Source organism: Ursus maritimus, unplaced genomic scaffold (assembly GCF_017311325.1).
Source record: "Ursus maritimus isolate PB19 unplaced genomic scaffold, ASM1731132v1 scaffold_34, whole genome shotgun sequence".
NCBI lineage: Eukaryota > Metazoa > Chordata > Mammalia > Carnivora > Ursidae > Ursus > Ursus maritimus.
In genome coordinates this window covers 11247347-11265769 of record NW_024426008.1, presented here as the reverse complement: position 1 = coordinate 11265769, position 18423 = coordinate 11247347, and the positions used below count along the sequence as shown (strand labels likewise).

General features: G+C 42.6%; 1 protein-coding gene across 1 annotated transcript in view; it reads right to left on the bottom strand.

The window, feature by feature from the left end:
• The window catches only part of GNA14 (G protein subunit alpha 14), a 181589-nt gene that overhangs the window by 71793 nt on the left and 91373 nt on the right, over window positions 1-18423 (bottom strand). Inside the window, exon 2 of the mRNA XM_040620228.1 lies at window positions 9707-9891. Coding sequence (XP_040476162.1) covers window positions 9707-9891 — 185 coding nt within the window. The remainder of the gene's footprint in view (window positions 1-9706; window positions 9892-18423) is intronic.

Genomic DNA, 18423 nt, shown 5'->3' with positions numbered 1-18423 from the left:
ATAAAAATCCTAGAAAAAAATAGAGGCAGTGATCTCTTTGACATCAACCATCACAATGTTTTTCTAGGTAGGTCCCCTCTGGCAAGGCAAACAAATGCAAAATTGAACTACAGGAATGAATGAATGAATGAATGAATGAATGAATGAATGAATACATAAATATAAACTACTGGAACTATATCAAAGTTAAAAGCTTTTACACAGCAAAGGAAACATCAACAAAATGCAACCTACTGAATGGGAGAAGATATCCTCAAATTATGTACCTGATACGGGGTTAATAGCCAAATACAAAGAACTTATACAACTCAACAAAGAACCCCCACATAATTCTATTAAAAATGGGCAGAGGTATCAGAAAGAACGAGTTCTCAACATTTGCTACAACATGGACAGCACTGGAGGAGATAATGCTAAGTGAAATAAGTCAAGCAGAGAAAGACAACTATCATATGATTTCTCTCATCTATGGAACATAAGAACTAGGATGATCGGTAGGGGAAGAAAGGGATAAAGAAAGGGGGGGTAATCAGAAGTGGGAATGAAACATGAGAGACTATGGACTATGAGAAACAAACTGAGGACTTCAGAGGGGAGGGGGGTGGGGGAATGGGATAGACCGGTGATGGGTAGTAAGGAGGGCACGTATTGCATGGTGCACTGGGTGTTATACACAACTAATGAATCATCGAGCCTTACATCGGAAACCGGGGATGTACTGTATGGTGACTAACATAATATAATAAAAAATCATTTAAAAAAAATAAATAAATAAATAAATAAAAATGGGCAGAGGACCTGAATAGACATTTTTCTAAAGAAGACATACAGATGGCCAACAGACACAGGAAAAGATGCTCAACATCACTCATCATCAGAGAAGTGTGCATCAAAACCACAGTGAGCTATACCTCACACCTGTCAGAATGGCTAAAAGAAAAAACATAAATAATAAGCGTTGCTGAGGATGTGGAGAGAAAGGAACCCCCATGCCTTGCTGGGAGGAATGTAGATTGGTGCAACCACTGTGGGAAACAGTATGCAGGTTCCACAAAAAATTAAAAAGAGAATTACCATATGATCCAGTACTTCCACTACTGGGTATTTGCCCAAAGAAAACAAAACACTAACTGGAAAAGATACATGCACCCTTATGTTTACTGCAGCATTATTTTCAATAGCCAAGATATGGAAGCAACTCAAGCGTCCATTGATAGGTAAATGTATAAATAATATATGGTGCCTGTACACACACACACACACACACACACACACACACACACACACAACTTACCTTGAGGAGCACTGAGTAATGTTAGAATCATTGAAATATTATATTGTAAACCAGAAACTAATATATCACTGTATGTTAACTATACCTCAATAAAAATAACTGTACTTTCATGTAGAGTCTTAACTAGGAAGTTAAATAACTTCTTTTTAATTTTGATGAAAAAAGTAACGTGTTCAAGACATCCCAGAATATGATTTTTGCTTTTAAAGATTGGTTACCCATATATTTACATTTTCTATTATCACCAGGCGCCAACATTGCCCTCGGCTGAGGAAAGAAATAAAAACACTAAGAGCTTTGGTGGTCTGCCCAAGGCTATTACAGTTGTAAATGACGGGCAGGGCAGGAATTCAATTGCATGTGAGCTCTTGTCCCATTCCAGTACACCAGGAGCTAACTTGACCTTGGAAAGGAAGACTTTCTTGTTTGGGGTAATTATTAACATTGTTAGGGCTCTACACATCAACCGATTAAAATCATGATGGTCATAAAGATGATAAACCCTAAAGTGAAGCCTCCACACAACTCAGCAGGAAGACAATCCATGTCAACGCGAAGCAGAGATACAATGCAGGAAGCAGGAGTTCAGGGCCCTGGGGAGACGGGACGGTCACCGCTCAACCACAGTGGTCTCCCACACATGCCGTCATTCAACTGCGTCGCCCGCTCTCAGGATAAAAGGAAGGGTGGGAACTCAGAGGCATGCAAAATACAATCAGCATCGTTCCGATCATCTTCAACCTTTTTGCAACTAACTACGCTTCAATTATTTAAATGATTAAAAAATTAGAAGTTGGTTTTTCTAGATTTTTTAAAAAGTCATCTTTCTACCTTTAGAAAATTATACACTCACGCACAAAGGCAATTTCTTAACCAGATCCAAGTTAAACACACCCATATCTTTACCTCTAATTACAAATAGAAAGTGCCAAAATATTTTAAGATTTGATTTAGGCAAAATACAAAGTAATAGTAATGACGTAAAGCTACTTTAGGTCATTCATTGTTCATTAAACCCAACAGGGTTCAGGTGTTAGAAATCAAGACGAAGTACATGACATGCAATGTCTCAAAGCTCCCCAGAAATATCTGAGCTTCCAAAAGGAAGTGTCAGTGGGGGGGAGGAGGGAAGCCAACCGTTCTGGCTTCTAGCAAACATGGTTTTTACTCTAAAGGTAGATTGATTTGTAAACGCATCTATGCACCCACATACAGACATACACAACCTATGAATCATTTGCTTCTGTTGGAGTCATTACTGTATCCCATTTGAGTTCTCCCCATCCCCAATAAAAGCTTTTAATGACAACAGGATGCTCTCTAGAATGTTTTGCCTAGGATAATATCACAGAGCTTATTAGTCGGTTAATAAGAAAATTTACATCTCAATTCAAAAATACCAGAACACGTGACTCCCTTGGCAGGATTCCAATAAAAACCCAGGGGGCAATTTATGTTTTGTCACGTGTTTATGGCATGCCTGCATCAGTGAAGTAACTGGCTGTTCAGAGAAGGCAGGCCTGAGAAGAGTGCAGGGTCATCGCACCTGTCACCTGTCTACCATCAGAAAACGAGAACCCAGCTCCGCCAAGAGCAGCAGTTGTGCAGGACTTTAGATCTAACAAGATTTAGCATCACTGAGAATCATTCTCGCTTTTATTAAAGAGTTTGAATCATGACGGTGTTTGAACATCCCATGTTCACCTCTAATTTTTAGGATAACGACAAAGTTGGATGCAATCCAAGAGGCAAATATTTGCCAAGAGGCAAATATTTCACATATGTTGGGTGGATGGATAGAGGTTCAAAGAGACCAATGGTCACATTGGTTTCTGGATTGTTTGTAACTCCGTGAGATTTCCCCTTTTCACCAGGTTTTTTCAAGCATTTCTTTCGATGTGGTAGGTTCATACTTAGCCTTGGGGTAGGGGAAGGAATGAGTATTTCAATGGTCAAATCAATCTCATTACTCCTCATGGGCCCCAAACCTTCCTCAACTTCCAAGCCAGGCAGAAGGGATAGTGGGGTTAGTTTTACCTGTACTTGTGATAAAGGAGAAACTCAGTCCTTTCTGAGTCCTCTCCATCTTATTCTTTCCTGTTTTCCAAACTCTTATATTTCAAGCTCTGATTACAGCAATTGTCACAGTAAAGTCAACACTGATTAATCAGAGAACTATTGGCATAAATGGAAAAACTCCAGCCCGGGATTTTGGTGGGGAATTTCTTGTTGTTGTTATGACAGCAGCTAGAACTCCAAGTTCTTAGTAAGGAGAAAAATGTACCATGCGATTTTTAATATCCAATGGGACACAGAAAGAGAGAGACTGAATTTAACATTCGCCAGAGAACCAGCAACCCTGGGCTACAGCCAAAGTCTGAACATTGGCCTCCCTGTTCCCAGAAGCTCAGGCAGAAGCCGACTTTTCAAACTGGACGAGGAAGTGGGCCTGAAAAATATATTTAAACAGATGTTTTAAAAATTAGAAAATAGGAGGGTCTTAAAATACTTCCAGCCCTGAGAAACTCTTCTATAAAAAAAAGTGGCAGAAGTTGACCATTTTCACTTAACTGTGCCTGATTTCCTCACAGGAGTCCGTAATAGACCCGTCTGGAACTTCAGGCCCTTGCTTTCTGAGAATGAAGTTAAGGTGGAATTGTTCTATACCCACAGATATGAGACATTATCACACCTCCTTTTGGTCTTAAAAAAAAGTAATGTCCTTGATTCTGCCCCATAAATACTAGACTTCACTGCTTTAATGTGAAGCTGGATATTTGAGGTTTAAGTTGTATACCTGGCGAATCACCATCTCAATAAATAAAAGTACCTGTTCACGATGAGTAAAAATATGTAACTATTTCATTTCCTCGTGTAGGATCTCCACTGACAACATGGAAGGTATTTTCACTACAAACAGCAGCTATCCCTTGAGCAGATTACCAACCCGAGCTGCATCCCTGATTCTTTACTGACGGAAAAAGAAATGATCATTTCTGTGTAAACAACAGTAGGAAAAGGAGGATGAAAAATCAGCATTGCCAAGACCTCCAGAGGCTAAGATGTAGCTCCTTCTTCTTCCCTGACCCCTGACCCCGACCCAAGCTCTGGAAGCTCTCAGCCTGAGGCCTGTAAAACTCCAAGGAAACAGAGTGTCTGCCCTGAAATAATGTATACTACCTTCACAAAACTCATCAAGGCAGCCCACTCAGCTGAACATAACATCCCCAATGGCGGCCATTCAGTTTACCCCCGGGGGGGGGGGGAGATCAGGTCATTCCATGGCAAAGATGACCAGAAGTCTCCCTCCCCATTATGGAAAGGTTGATAGGAAAGCAGAACCCAGACTTAACACATCCAAATAATGTTAAGGTACTTCCATCAGTACTTCTCAACCTTGGCTCCTAATCAGAAGCACTTGGGGAAGCTTCTAGAAGACGATCTAAGCTCAGGCCGCATTCCGAGAATACTTTGACTCTCCGCAGGAGGTATGCTGGGTGGCAAAGGTCCCCAGGTGATTCCAATGTGCAGCCAAGACTGAGAACGACTGCTTCCAACGTCCTTTTGCCTGATAAACCTAGTAGTCAGGAGAGGGGGATGTGGGCGCCAAAACTCAAGACACTGCAGGGAACTGGTGACAAAGGCATCCCATTACCCTGATGCAGGACCTGCACAACTTCAAACAGAACTAGCAGAGGTCCTGTGAGTCAATTCCACATGCCCCAACCCTACCATTCAGCCTCTTGAGAGCTGTGGTTGGCAGGAGGGCCCAAGCCCATCCTCTTAACTGTGCCTTGGAATTCAGCAAAAGCAAAAGACGAAGATGCATTTTGAAGGGAATTTCAGACCTCACATGTTTAGAAACACTGAATCATAAATTAGATACTTGGAGTGGAATGGCAGGCAAAATCGTCTTCTTATTGCTTAATGATTAACTCTCCTTTTTAAGAATGTTGTTTTTGTAATGAGCCCTTGCAATTAGCTGTGCATAATTACATGCAAATATGAGGTGACCCCAGTGTAGTGACGAGCTCTCATAAGCAGGCGGGCAGGGAAGAAGCTGGAGTCAGCTGCATAAGGGCCTGGAGACCTCACTCATTTTTCCAGGGATCATTGACTATAGAATGAAAAGGCTTTTGAGAAGTCAGGCAGAGCTGTCCTTTGCCCTTGGGAAATGCTCAGTCTACATCATCCACACGGATTCTGCAGAACCTTCAGAAGGATAAAAAGTATGTCCTTTACTGCAGGACAGGCCTGGAATGAGAATTTCCCAAGTTGGACACCTACAAACAGCAAAAAATATGAAGCTCTTCAGGCTTCAGTGCAATAGTCACTAGTAACCATGAGTTATAAGCTGACTCCAGTTCGGGAGCCCTGCCACCGAGCGATTGCTTTTGTAATATTTATTCAAGGAGTCATAAATTCTATTATGTGCTCATACGACACTCTTGAGAGACATTCACGAAAATTAAGGCTTATCAACACAGTGAGCAAACACATATGAATCATTCCTTAAAAAAAAAAAAAAAAGGCAAGGTATAAGAAAACAATCTTCCAGGCTATCTATCTTAGTTGAAAAAAAAAATGTTGGTTAAAAACCAAATGCTGAACTAAATTTGTGATAAATCTCCTTTCATAAGCAGCCTATCAAGTAATAGGCAAAGATTTTAATCAACCTAGCTGAGCAGTAAAATCCCTGACATTTAAAATAAGATCCTCTAGGGGCACATGGGTGGTTCAGTCCTTGGAGCGACCAACGCTTGATCTCAGGGTCCTAAGTTCAAGCCCACAGTGGGCGTGGAGCCTACTTTAAAGAAATACCCCCTAATCACTTAATTCTCTTCTCCGTACTTTGAAGAAAGTGTTCCCACCTCTGAAAAAAAACCAAGATAATGGAATTAAATACTCAATAGTAATTGAGGAAAGAACTGCACGACTGTATAACAAAAGGCTACTTAAGGTTCTAGTCCTCTCCCTCCTGACTAATCATTTGTTTCAAGTGATGCAATACTTGGTAAAGAACACATGTACCATGCTTCCTCAACTCATTATTTAATACATGAACACTAATCATTTTTATTATCTTATGATCTAAGCATAGTACTTTGTTACAGTTTCAACTTTGGAATCGGGACTAGCCCACAGAAAAAAATTATTCGGCAAACCATAGAGAAGGAAAGGATGACAAAGACCTAAACAAGTTATAGAAGAAACAATAAGTCCATTTTTGGTTTTTGAACCTGCCCCAATAATAACCTTGTATTTCTGGAGTGCCATTTCATTTGTACAGCACTTCCTTCTGCTCATGTTGGCTTAGGAAGTAGACAGAGCATGTGTTGTCTGCATTTAACATTTGGGGAAATGTAAGACCAGGGAGGTTACATGGCTTCCCCAAGGACCAGGGTGGGCAACCACAGCCTATGGATAAAATCCACTTGGGGACTGTTTTTGTATGGCTCATGAGTTAAGAATAGCATGTACATGCAATATGTGCCCTCCTTACTACCCATCACCGGTCTATCACATATTGCATGGTGCACTGGGTGTTATACACAACTAATGAATCATCGAGCCTTTACATCGAAAACCGGGGATGTACTGTATGGTGACTAACATAATAAAAAATCATTATTAATAAAAAAAAAAAAAGAATAGCATGTACACTCTGCAAACAGAGTTTCCAAGTGAGCCCACTCATTCGTTGACACTTATACTATGGGTGATTTTGCATAATGACAGCAGAGCAGAAAAGAGACTATATGGCCCTGAAAGCCAGAAATATTTACTCTCTGGCCCTTTACAGACAAAGATTGCTGACTCCTGCCCAAGACCCACAGGGGAGCCATGAAGAGAGCCCAGATTTTTGGGAGCCAATCCAGTGTTTTTTCTACTCAATCTTGTGCCTCACTGTAAGCCTGTGGTTCATCCCAAGCACTTTTCTGAGCGATAAGAGGAAGGTGATGAAGCATAAATATAGGTACTTTGAACAGAAAGAAAGATGGCATTGAGAAGGGAGCCAGAAACAGCAAATGAGGAGGAGACAGGAGAGGAATTTGACCCCAGCATAGACCGTATCTAGAATCTCACCTGATTTAAATGATTTAAATGATGAGATATGGAACCTTTTGAGTTGAGATTTCAATTAGATTTGAGACTTAGAGTTCATGTTGGAAAGGGACAAATATATTTTGCATCTGGAATTAACAATGAATGGGAGGGGGCAGAGGGCAGACTACTGGGTTGAATAATGTCCCCCTAAAACTCATGCCAGCCCCATACCTCAGAAAGTAACTTTATTTGGAAATAGGGTCTTTGTAGGTATAATCAAGTTCTGATGAGGTCATCCTTGGGATGAGGGTGGGCTCTAATCCAATGACTGGTGTCCTTATAAGAAGAGGGAAATTTGGACACAAAGAGTAATGCCATGAGAACAGAGTCACACAGGAGAGACTCTATGTAAGGACAAGAAGGGACTGGAGTGACATGTTTCAAGCCAAAGGGTTCCAAGGATATCTAACACCACCAGGAGCTAGGAGAGAAGCATGAAACAGGCTTCCTCAGAGCCTCCAGGTAGAACCAATGAACCTTGACTTCAGGCTTCTAGCCTCTAGAACCATGAAAGAATGTAAATACATTTACATTACTGTATTTATGGAAAAAATCTGCATGTAAATGGACCTATGCAGTTCAAACTCTTGTTGTTCAAGGGTCAACTGTGTAAGTAATTCAAAAAGAATTATATACTTTTTTAAAGATCTGAGAGAGAGAGAGCATGCACATACCTATGCACAAGCAGGGGGAGGGGCAGAGGGAGAGGAAAAAGGACAAAGAGAATCTCAAGCAGATTCCCCACTGAGCCCAACACAGACATCCATCTCAAGACCCTGAGATCATGACCTGAGCGGAAACCAAGAGTGGGCCGCTCAACCAGCTGAGCCACCCAGGTGCCCCAGAGTCGTACAATTTCAATCAGATACAATACATGTGTCAAAATCAATATATCACAGAACCATCACAGTCACTTCTAGAATCTCCCAATGGCTCCGTGTGCACCTCTTACATTGCTTGGCTTCAGATATGCTAAAGGGTAATTCTCCAACCCAACCTCACATACACACATTTTTCAGCATAACATTTTTGAAGGTTGAAGCAAGATATATTCCTTCATTTCTTCAAAAGCGTAAGGAAATGGTGGTAAAGACATGAGGCTGCAGACACACTATAAAGGTAAATCAAAAACTGGGTGCCTGCAATGTTCCTATGTAATTCAGTCACTGAATAATAAAAAAATGTAGCTTGACTGCTTCAAAACTCTCCATAGATCATACATAAAACATACATGAATACAGTTGTTACGAGCTCATGAGAAAGTTGTCCTCGGGGTCCACACTAAAGCCCAGGCAATGCTGGCATTTTAGCAGCTAAATTCTTTTTAGTAGACCTACAAGAGACTCATCGGAGACAGAATTTTCCTCTTTATCATGATGTCATGTTGTATCTTGGTATCAATTATTTTAAATAAACTATTTCTGATCTAGATTCTTAATGAATTCAGACAACATTTCCCAATGGATTTGCCTTCCAACATACCATATAAAATTGTATTTGCCTCCTCCTCCCACGTTCTTGTTTCATTATTTTCGTATGTTTTGAAACACAATTGTATTTTATATTTTTAAAGATTGAGAGAGAGAGAGGAAGAGCACACGCATGAGGTGGGAGGAGGGGCAGCAGCAGAGGGAGAAGCAGACTCACAGCTGAGCAGGGAGCCCCACACGCAGGGCTCGATCCGAGGACCCTAGGATCATGACCTGAGCCAAAGGCAGACACTTCACCAACTGAGCCACTCAGGCACCAGCGAAACAGAATTGTATTTTAAATTAACCAGTGGTGATAGCAAAGCAAATGCCAGCTTGACGCTAGTACTTTATGAGAGCCCAACGCTAGTTGGGACATAGCATCACATGCCTAAACCATCACTCAGCTCCAAAAATAAAGAAAGAAAATCCACCGATTGCTCTGAGTGGTCTGCAGGGCATTCATGACACTATTTCCTAAGACTGGGCATTCTGGAAAAGCCCACGATCTGCACTGCACCAATGGAGAAATTAATGGGGGTAAAGTAGCTGTACAAGTAAATGTGTATGTCTTCCTTTTCTCAGCACCTGAAAAAAAGCAATCTAAATGCCTGTGTTTCTGAATCCCAGTGCACTGGGGACCACCACAATACCCTCAGGATGGAACTCCTGCAGAAGACGGACCACAGAGCTGAAGTTCATCACAGGTTGAACTCCAGAGCTCCTCTGGCCTCTGACCAAAGCTCTCCGTCAATCTTTCTGTCCAAAGACATATGCTACCTAAAGAAGGAAAGCATGCAACCCAAGCAGGGCCAATGCCCCCACGGCACTTTACCTTATTCTGCTCACACACATACTGTATCCTCAGAGTGTCCATGGCTCTGATCATGGCTTGCATGGCGGTGAATATGTTTTGGTAAACCAGCTTCGTGAACCCTTTTCTATCTTCATCGCTGTAACCAGACCCATGGATGATTCTCATTTGCTTGATAAAGGTGCTTTTGCCACTTTCACCAGTTCCTGGTAAGACAACACAAGGGGAAAATGCAGTCAGTGGTCTTCGAAAGGAGCACAATGGGAAAGTAAGGCCCTCCTGGCGGTGTTGTTCTGTTTTATGAAGAACAGGTTGATCAGGTGAACTTGAACTTGGAAAGGGCCTGCCAGGAGTGGTATCCCAGGCAGAGGGGTCCCAATCTTGTACCTATGCTTTAGAAGGCCTGATGTACCTCCCACTCTCCCCTTCTCGCTCTCTCTCTCTCTCTCTCTCACACACACACACACACACACACACACACAATTTATTAAGGGTACATGAGTGTCTCTGTCCCTTGGAGTAATTCTAACCATCAGCTCTTGTAACTAACACCATCTTGGCCCCAGCGAACTGCTCCCCCACATTCCTTAAGTTCCTTCTGAAAATTAGCAACTATGTCTGAAAGCCCCGAACATTCGAGGGTTTCATCGCTGCCAATACAGCAGTGGCAGTAACAGAGGCTGCCTCAGAGCTCGGAGACCATTTGAGCAGTAGGATGGAAGTCTGATTCACCTGTCAATTCTTGACTTTCGGGTACACGAATACAAGGGATCCTTGCGCAATCAATCACCATCCCAGTTGTGCCAACTGTCTGTACTCTTGCTCCTCCACCCATTCCAACTGGTAGTTCAGGAGCTCCTCCAAACTCACAACCCCTGCACTTGGCAGCTGAAGAACAGTTGATAGTATCAAACCATCCCTACTGCTCTGAAATCGGTAGGGATGTCCAGACATAACGTTTGAAATATGGTGCCAAGGCTTCACGTTAATATCAGACAGATATTGCTTGAAAAGACAATGACAGTTATTGTGTAAGTGAAAGAGATTTATATGATGCAGTTAAAATATTTTCTAATATTTTCTGTGAATTTATTGTACCTAAAACGAATACAGTGTTACATGTCAATTATATCTCAATAAAAAAGATAATTTATTGTATGAGATCCCTTTCCCATGTTTGTATTCTTGCTCTTCCTCCTCCAAACTCACAACCACAAGTTATGTTATACTTGTGGTCCAGTTTCAAATCTCAGTATTGCTTTGAGGATTTTGTAACAATTCAGGTTGACGTGCCCCCAGCAGGGTAAAGTTTCTTCAGATTGAAATTAATGAGAAACTATCTCAGAACTAAAGTGATTTAAGATAAATTCTAACTTTGGATGAGTGAGTTGTACAGTAGTCAAATTATATCTTAACAAAGCTATTGCAAAAAAGTTGGCTCAGTATTTCCATAAAAAGAACACAAATTACATGAAAAGCTTGACTAAAATATACTTACTGATTTTTCTATAAGGGCAGAAAAAATTCTGGAATAGGAAATGATTTATTAATTACAAAATCTTTACTACTCACCCATATTTTATTGGCCCCATAGAACACCCAGAAAGTGCACTTATAGATAAATTCAGTCATCTTCAATAATTTGCTGACCCTGAGTCACATAAAAACCATAGTTGTACACATCTTTTTTGAGATTTTAGTTATGAAGTTCATCATGGTAAGAGGATAGAACAGATTGATAATAGTTTTTTAGCTTTATTATAATCTGTAACTATTTGGATTTACAGGACGTGGGTCTCTATGTGGACTCTCGCCTGGGCCCCGCGACATCAGGGTAGGGCCTATCACAAGGGCCCTGAGAAACACATAGGAGACTCGCTCAATTTTTCCACATGGATAGTTGAGATACACCTGTTAGTGTTTGATAAGAGTTTTCCTTGCAAGAAAAAATGTTCCTTTAGATTGATCTTTTCAAACACAAACCTGCTTTTCTCTCTTCCCAACCTCACTCAAAACCCTCAACAGCTACCTTCCCAGTCTGCTCAGGAAGAAAGACAAACCTCCTCCCTATGGCCACCATGGCTGTGCGGGCTGCCCCCTTGGTCTTCACCAGCCTCCTCTCACACAGGCTTCCTTCCACCCTCTGCTTTCTGGCGCGCTGGCCTTCTTGCAGCTCTTCCCTTCTCACTGCTTCTGCTCATGCTCTGCACGTTCCTGGAATGGTATTCCTCTGTCCCGCCTGCCTTGGCTCTTGGCCTGGTCTCCCTAATGAAGTCAGGTTCCCCGACGGGAAGTTCTCACGGTACCAATTGTAGCACGTGTTCTGGTTACACTTTCGCCCATTAAAGTCATTCTCCATTTGACATGTGTCTCCCCTACCAGCCCCTAAGCTCCATAACGGGAGACGGGGGCCATGTTTGTTTTTACTCACATTGTCTCCTCTTGTGCCAGGATAGTGTCTGACACTTGGCACATGCTTAATAACCTTTTAAATTACATTAAATTGTGGTAAAATAGACATACAATTCACCATGTTCATCATTTTTAAGTGTTCAGATCTTGAGTGTTAAGCACATTCACGTTGTTGTATAATCTCCAGAACTCTTGCTCCTGCATACGCATTAAACAGCTCCCCTGACTCCACCTCCTGGGGACCACCACTCCCCTTTCAGTCTCTATGAATGTGACTACTCTAGATACCTCATAAAAGCAGAATCACATCAGCATTTGTCTTTTTGTGTCTGGCTTATTTCACTTAGCATAATGTCCTCAAGGTTCATTCAAAATGTTGCATGTGACAGGATTTCCTTCCTCTTAAAGACCTGATGAGTATAGCAGTATTTTTTGAGTGCATGATAGTAATTAAGAATACAGCCAGTCTCAACTACCTGGATACTGCAGGTATGGGCCACAGGGTGGGTTATGCTCTCCCAACCACCCCACGAGCTATGTGAGTAGCACGACTTCAACCACAGCGGGAACCACCACAAGAAGTGGCCAAGCAGGAGCCTTATCCTGATTCTCTGTGATCCTTTCTGGGTTACTCCTCCTTCCCCAAATTGGCAACTATTCGAGTAGTCACTGTGTGGCAGCTACTCCATATAAACTATCTCCTCTCTGTGTCTGTCTGTCTGTCTGTCTCTCTCTCGTAACCACCCTACACGGTTTGTACTGTTACCTTTGTTTTACAGATAAAAAACCTGGGGCTCCCTAGATGTCCATCAACAGATGAATGGATAAAGATGTGGTACATATACGCGCACGTGCAAGCCACACGGGCACGCGCACGTACAATGGACTATCACTCAGCCATCAAAAAGAATGAAATCTTGCCATTTGCAATAACGTGGATGGAGCTAGAGGGTATTATGCTAAGCGAAATAAGTCAGGGAAAAACAAATACCATATGATTTCACTCGCATGTGGAATTTAAGGAATAAAACATGAACACAGGAGAAGGGAAGAAAAAATAAGATGAACATTGAGAGGGAGGAAAACTGTAAGAGATGCTGAACTCTAGGAAACAAACTGAAGGTTGCTGGAAGGGAGGAAGGTGGGGGATGGGGTAACTGGGTGATGGGCATTAAGGAGGGCACTTGATATAAAGAGCACTGGGTGTTATATGCAACTGATGAATCACTAAATTCTACCTCTGAAATGAAAAAGAAAAGCAAGAGAAACCTGGGGCTCAGATTAGTTAAGTAGTCTCTGCAAAACCATACCATTAGCAAGAGAAAGACAGGGCTTTATTCAATCAGACTAATGACAGATTCTTATCAGGGAAAAAAGTCAGGGTCATGACCGGTAGGATTCAGCTATACTGGTCTAACAAAGACAAATGTGAACTTCACAGCCACGCACTGAACCCAAGCCCTAGCAGAGCCACCATCTTGCAAACACACGATGCCAGGCTCAAGGAAGAGCCTTCAGACAGGTGAATGTTCTCACAGGCAGTCTCACTGCTACCTCACTTCACCTCCGGAGGCAGAAAAGGTGGGTGCTGCCTTCCCATGTCAGACACGAGGGAACTGGCTGTGAGTCAGCAAACAAGGTGAGGTTGTGCCAATGCAGAGCTGGGGCTAGAAGCCAGGCTGCCGATGCCTCGGCCTTCAGGTTCACCAAAGATATCACCTCCCCGAAGGAATATATTTTCCCCCCTCCATCCCCTCAACAGTCAGGCCAGCCCGCTTGGAGCTCTCTAAGCACCTGGGACACCCCAGTCCCATCCCGTAATTGCTTTTTTGCAGATCTCTCACTACTTAGTCCGCTAAGGGTAAAGTCGGAGAGTCACACATTTGGGTACCATGAATATGGCAGCTATGGCAGCTGGCTGTCAAAGAATGGTCAAAGGCAGGTATGAACAAACAAATGTGAGAAGCCACAGGTTTCTTTTATAGGTCTTATATCATGGTCGATCACATAAAAATAAGATATAAATTGTCTAGAGGATTGCAATGACATCAGGTGCCCCTGAAGCCACCATTTCATGATGACTCTTTGCTTCCCAAATCTCACACAATAAAGTAAGGACCTGTAGGAACCGTATACTATCTGAACTTGGTCCCAAGTCCCAGATTACATTAGATCCCTGCTCTTACAGGATACTGGAGTCCCTGAATCTCCTTTTGTCTATGACACTGCCATGTATTCTTCTGTTCCACTCCAACAGGGTTGACCCATGGTCCATTGCTACCTTACCCCAAGTAAATACTAATCCTTTGAAGCTGACGTGAAAGGAGAGATTATGTAACTACCTCGAGGCAAGCTGTGATTTTGGCTCTGAGACCAGAAAAATCACTCAAGACTTAGCCCAAAGTTCTACCAAGGTAGAAATCCTTTTTACTTATAAAGATTATTCATCTATAAGAGATTAAAGCCAACCCCACCACCAGCCTCAAATATAGAAACAGTTTTTAAAAGTCACTGATTTTTCCTTTTGGACAGGGAGTATTTCAAAAAGAAAATGTTAAAAATGATTTTAAATATGAATACAAAAAAGATACAAACATATTTGATAAATAGTATTTTTAAATATTCTTCAGTTCTATATTGTGGTTATTTGAAGAATAAGAAACCAAACATGGAGCGAAAAAGGCCAGGTTAAAGGTAGAAGAGTGACTGAAAGACATGCTCCACTGGGGGCTGAGGTCCAGAGAACAGAGTCTCAGGGTGGGAGGTCCACTGCCTCTCATGTAAGCCGCAACACAACCAAGTTAGAACCTTCTTTGTCCAAAAGGGAAACTGAAAATTAGAGAGATTACATAGTATATTTAATCTTGGCCCAAGGCCTCTCAGCTTGGAAGTGTTGGGTCTTGGGTCTAAATTCAGGTCTGTGTTGGTATGTGCCTTTCCCATGATAACACCATGTGCTAGTTTTACTAAATGGTCAAGTCCCACCCTCTTATCGTTTTAAGCACAGTCTTCGTCTGGTACTAACACTGCAACACTCGGGACTTTATCTTGGATCCTTCAGAGCTCTGCTCTAAGTGAGATGTTTCCAGCAGCAGCAGATGGGGGCAACAGAGGGGAAAGGTGGGGGTATTTCTGTCATGACAGCTATGACTGGGACCAACCAGAGGAACCAACAAACTCAAGCAAAGGATCTGAGCTGAGTTTCCTCATTTGTTCTCAGCAGAAACTCAACATTCATACACTGAGTACAACTATTCATTCTGTGCAAGTAAAAGATTCAAAGGATATGATTTTTAGAATGAAAATTATTGGTAACTGGGGCATTAGGTGACCTAGCTTTTACCTCCCACCTAATCACATTTTAGAGTGAGTGGTTTGGCTCAACAGCATGGGCCACTCTGCTTTGTCCCTTGTCTCTTTGTGAGGACTTTCTGTCGGGTTCCCCCACAGACTCACCACGCTATAGCAGAAAGTGAAGACAACCTTAGCCCTCACCCTGGGAGCAGCTTTTTAGTTCACAGGGAGGGGGAACGCCTTTGTTGGAAGGTGAACTTTGGTGTCAGGGTACCAAGGGAGGTACCAATCAGAGGTGACAAGGCAGAGGTGGGGGAACCTGGAGGTGACCACAGACCGCAAGGACTTCCACTCCCGGACGCAACGCTGTTAAAACACCAGATGGACAAAGGAATAAAATTAATTCCATTTCTAGATTATGTTCCACATATCGATAAAGGAAACGGCTCTTTTCCCCATTTATTTTTTACTTCGAGGTTTTTGTATTTGGAGGGAAAAAACCCAACAATGGTTAGTAGTACTTTTAAGCTGTCATTAAGTTTGGGGTCCTTGCTCGCCATCATCCTACTACAACTGTCCCCTGTAATGAAATCAGCCGGCAACGTCTCGGTAAGGCACTGTGGCCAGTAACAGAGATCCCCGCAGAGGCTCCAGGACTTGTTCTCTGCCCCCTCACTCCCTGGCTCAAACTGCGTCCCAAGTAAGGCTCACCTACTCCCCCGAGTCTCTCCCTGTAAAGTTCTGCCTGGCCTCTCTGCCTCTCCCCAGCCCCTTAAATAGGAGTTACTTCCTTTCCCAGAATAGCCACTCAGTAAGTGGTAAAACTGAACACATAGCTTGCTACTCTAGCATGCTTGGCATATATCGTATGTGTTTTAGTTCATATAATTTGTGCTCTATTTCAAGTTAAAACTCACCCCTACAGGCTTTTTGCTTTCTGTGGGCGAGTCATATGCACATCTCACCTTGCGGGGCCAGCAGGCTATCCTACAAGACTCCTGCCGCTGGTATTTACTTAATCATTGTCTCTCAAAACTCCATCATCTGTATACCCATCTTGTGATTTTTTTTTTGGTACCATACTCATATACCACCTATGTGATTTTTCATTCTTTAGAAAAAATGTTTACTCAGATAAGCTTGTTGTGAAAGGAAACATGAATGTTAGTGAAAAACAAGTACCATTTGCCACAATTCATCTAATTAAATGTATTATAACAAAGTAAGACTTCAGCAATATTCCAACTAAAAACAGCCTGTCCATCAGGGATCCAGGTATCACATTTGGTAAATAATACATACAAATTCCTACCCTCTTTACGTGAAATTTGCCCTTTGAAAGGAAACTCCCCCTCTTCTTCCTCTAGAGGATTCTGGAATGCTACCCATGAACCTCATTCAAATACAACAAAACAAAACAAAACAACGGAGGGTTAAAACTCATGTTACTGAAAAGGGGCCAACAAAATGTCTTAGTACTAAAACTAAACTCTTTCTGAGATTTGAGAAAGCAATGTGAGATTCAACTTTCAGCTTAATTTTAAATACACAGAAAAGCTCATGGGGAAAAAAAAAAGTTGCTTTTGAGGAGCCAAGAGGCAACAGAGGCCAAAGCGAAATAAATCCTTTGCAAGTGAAGACCAAGGACATGTGAACAGTAAGCCAATTGTTCTAAAGTTCACCTACAATCTTTTGTAAAGACAGCCTCCCCAAGAGCCAAAGCGAGGAGCTGATAAAGCTGCTCAGATGGGGAGAGCCGTCTCCAATATCTGGGATGTTTTCTGAAACCATCTGTGAGAAGCCATTGTTTTTTAGCTCAGCTTGACAGAAGACAAAAACAGAACAAAATGGAAGTCAAAACATAAATGAGGACCCAATTCTGGATGTTGGCGTAAATGAGCTGAGACCTAGAGGCAGACGAGGGTGCGGACCTACGGATGAGCTTGGGAGGCTGGCTCTGTAGGGCCTCATTTCTCTATCTCTGGAGCCTAAAACACAGCATGCAGGAGGGACCTAAGGAACCCGCATTTGGGAACGGGTATCTGTTGACTAAGACAACCAGAATGATCATGATTTCGAAAAGCAGTAGGAAGGAGGTTGGTCTGGCCAAGAGAAGATTCAGGACCTGGATGAGTCTACTGAGAGACAAAGCAGCCCGCACAGGAGCAGGGGCCCTGCAGCTTGCCCTTCCCGATGAGGACATGTGGGACCCAGTGCCAGACAGGCAGGGAGGCTCAGGTTCCATCACAGGGGTTTCTTGTAGTGGGATAAATGAGTTAAAACATTCTTTTCATAACATCTTTAAGCAAGAGCAGTTCCCAGCAGCAAGGAGGGCTGCCCAGGGAGAGTGTCTGGACTTGGGGCATTCTGGCCCCTATAGCTCACATCTGACCTTGGGCAGCAGGCACCCCCCATAGTAGGAATTTCTGCACCTGCGAGTGCTACGACCCTGGTGCTTGTCGTTCTCAAGACACCGAGGAACGACAGAATCTGGCGAACGTTGGGGAAAATTCCAGATGATTTCTCACTGTGACATTGGAATGAATGCTTGTGTTCCACCAAAATTCATCTGTTGAAAACCTAATGCCCACGATGATGGTATTAAAAGGGCATTTGGGAGGGGATGAGGTCATGAGGATAGAGCCCTCGTGAATGGGACTCACGGCTCAATAAGAGAGACCCCAGAGAGCTCCCTCACCCCTTCCACCGTGTGAGGACATAAGGAGAAGTCTGAAACCTTGAACTGAGAGCTCACCAGAACCAGACTGGGCTGACACCCTGATCTCTGACTTCTTACGGGAACCTGGGAATATGCATTTTTAAGCACAACTCCAGGGATTTTAATACACCCAGTCCACAAACGCTTTGGGAAGCACTTTTCCAGGGCTCTTTCCAGGCCAACATCCACTACTATAATCTACCCAGGGATGGAATGCTCAAGTTTTTATATCATATTTGATTTAATTGGTGGGTTTTTACACCAAGTTCCAATTAAATTTCTGCATAAATAAAATATCCCCATGGGAGCTCTG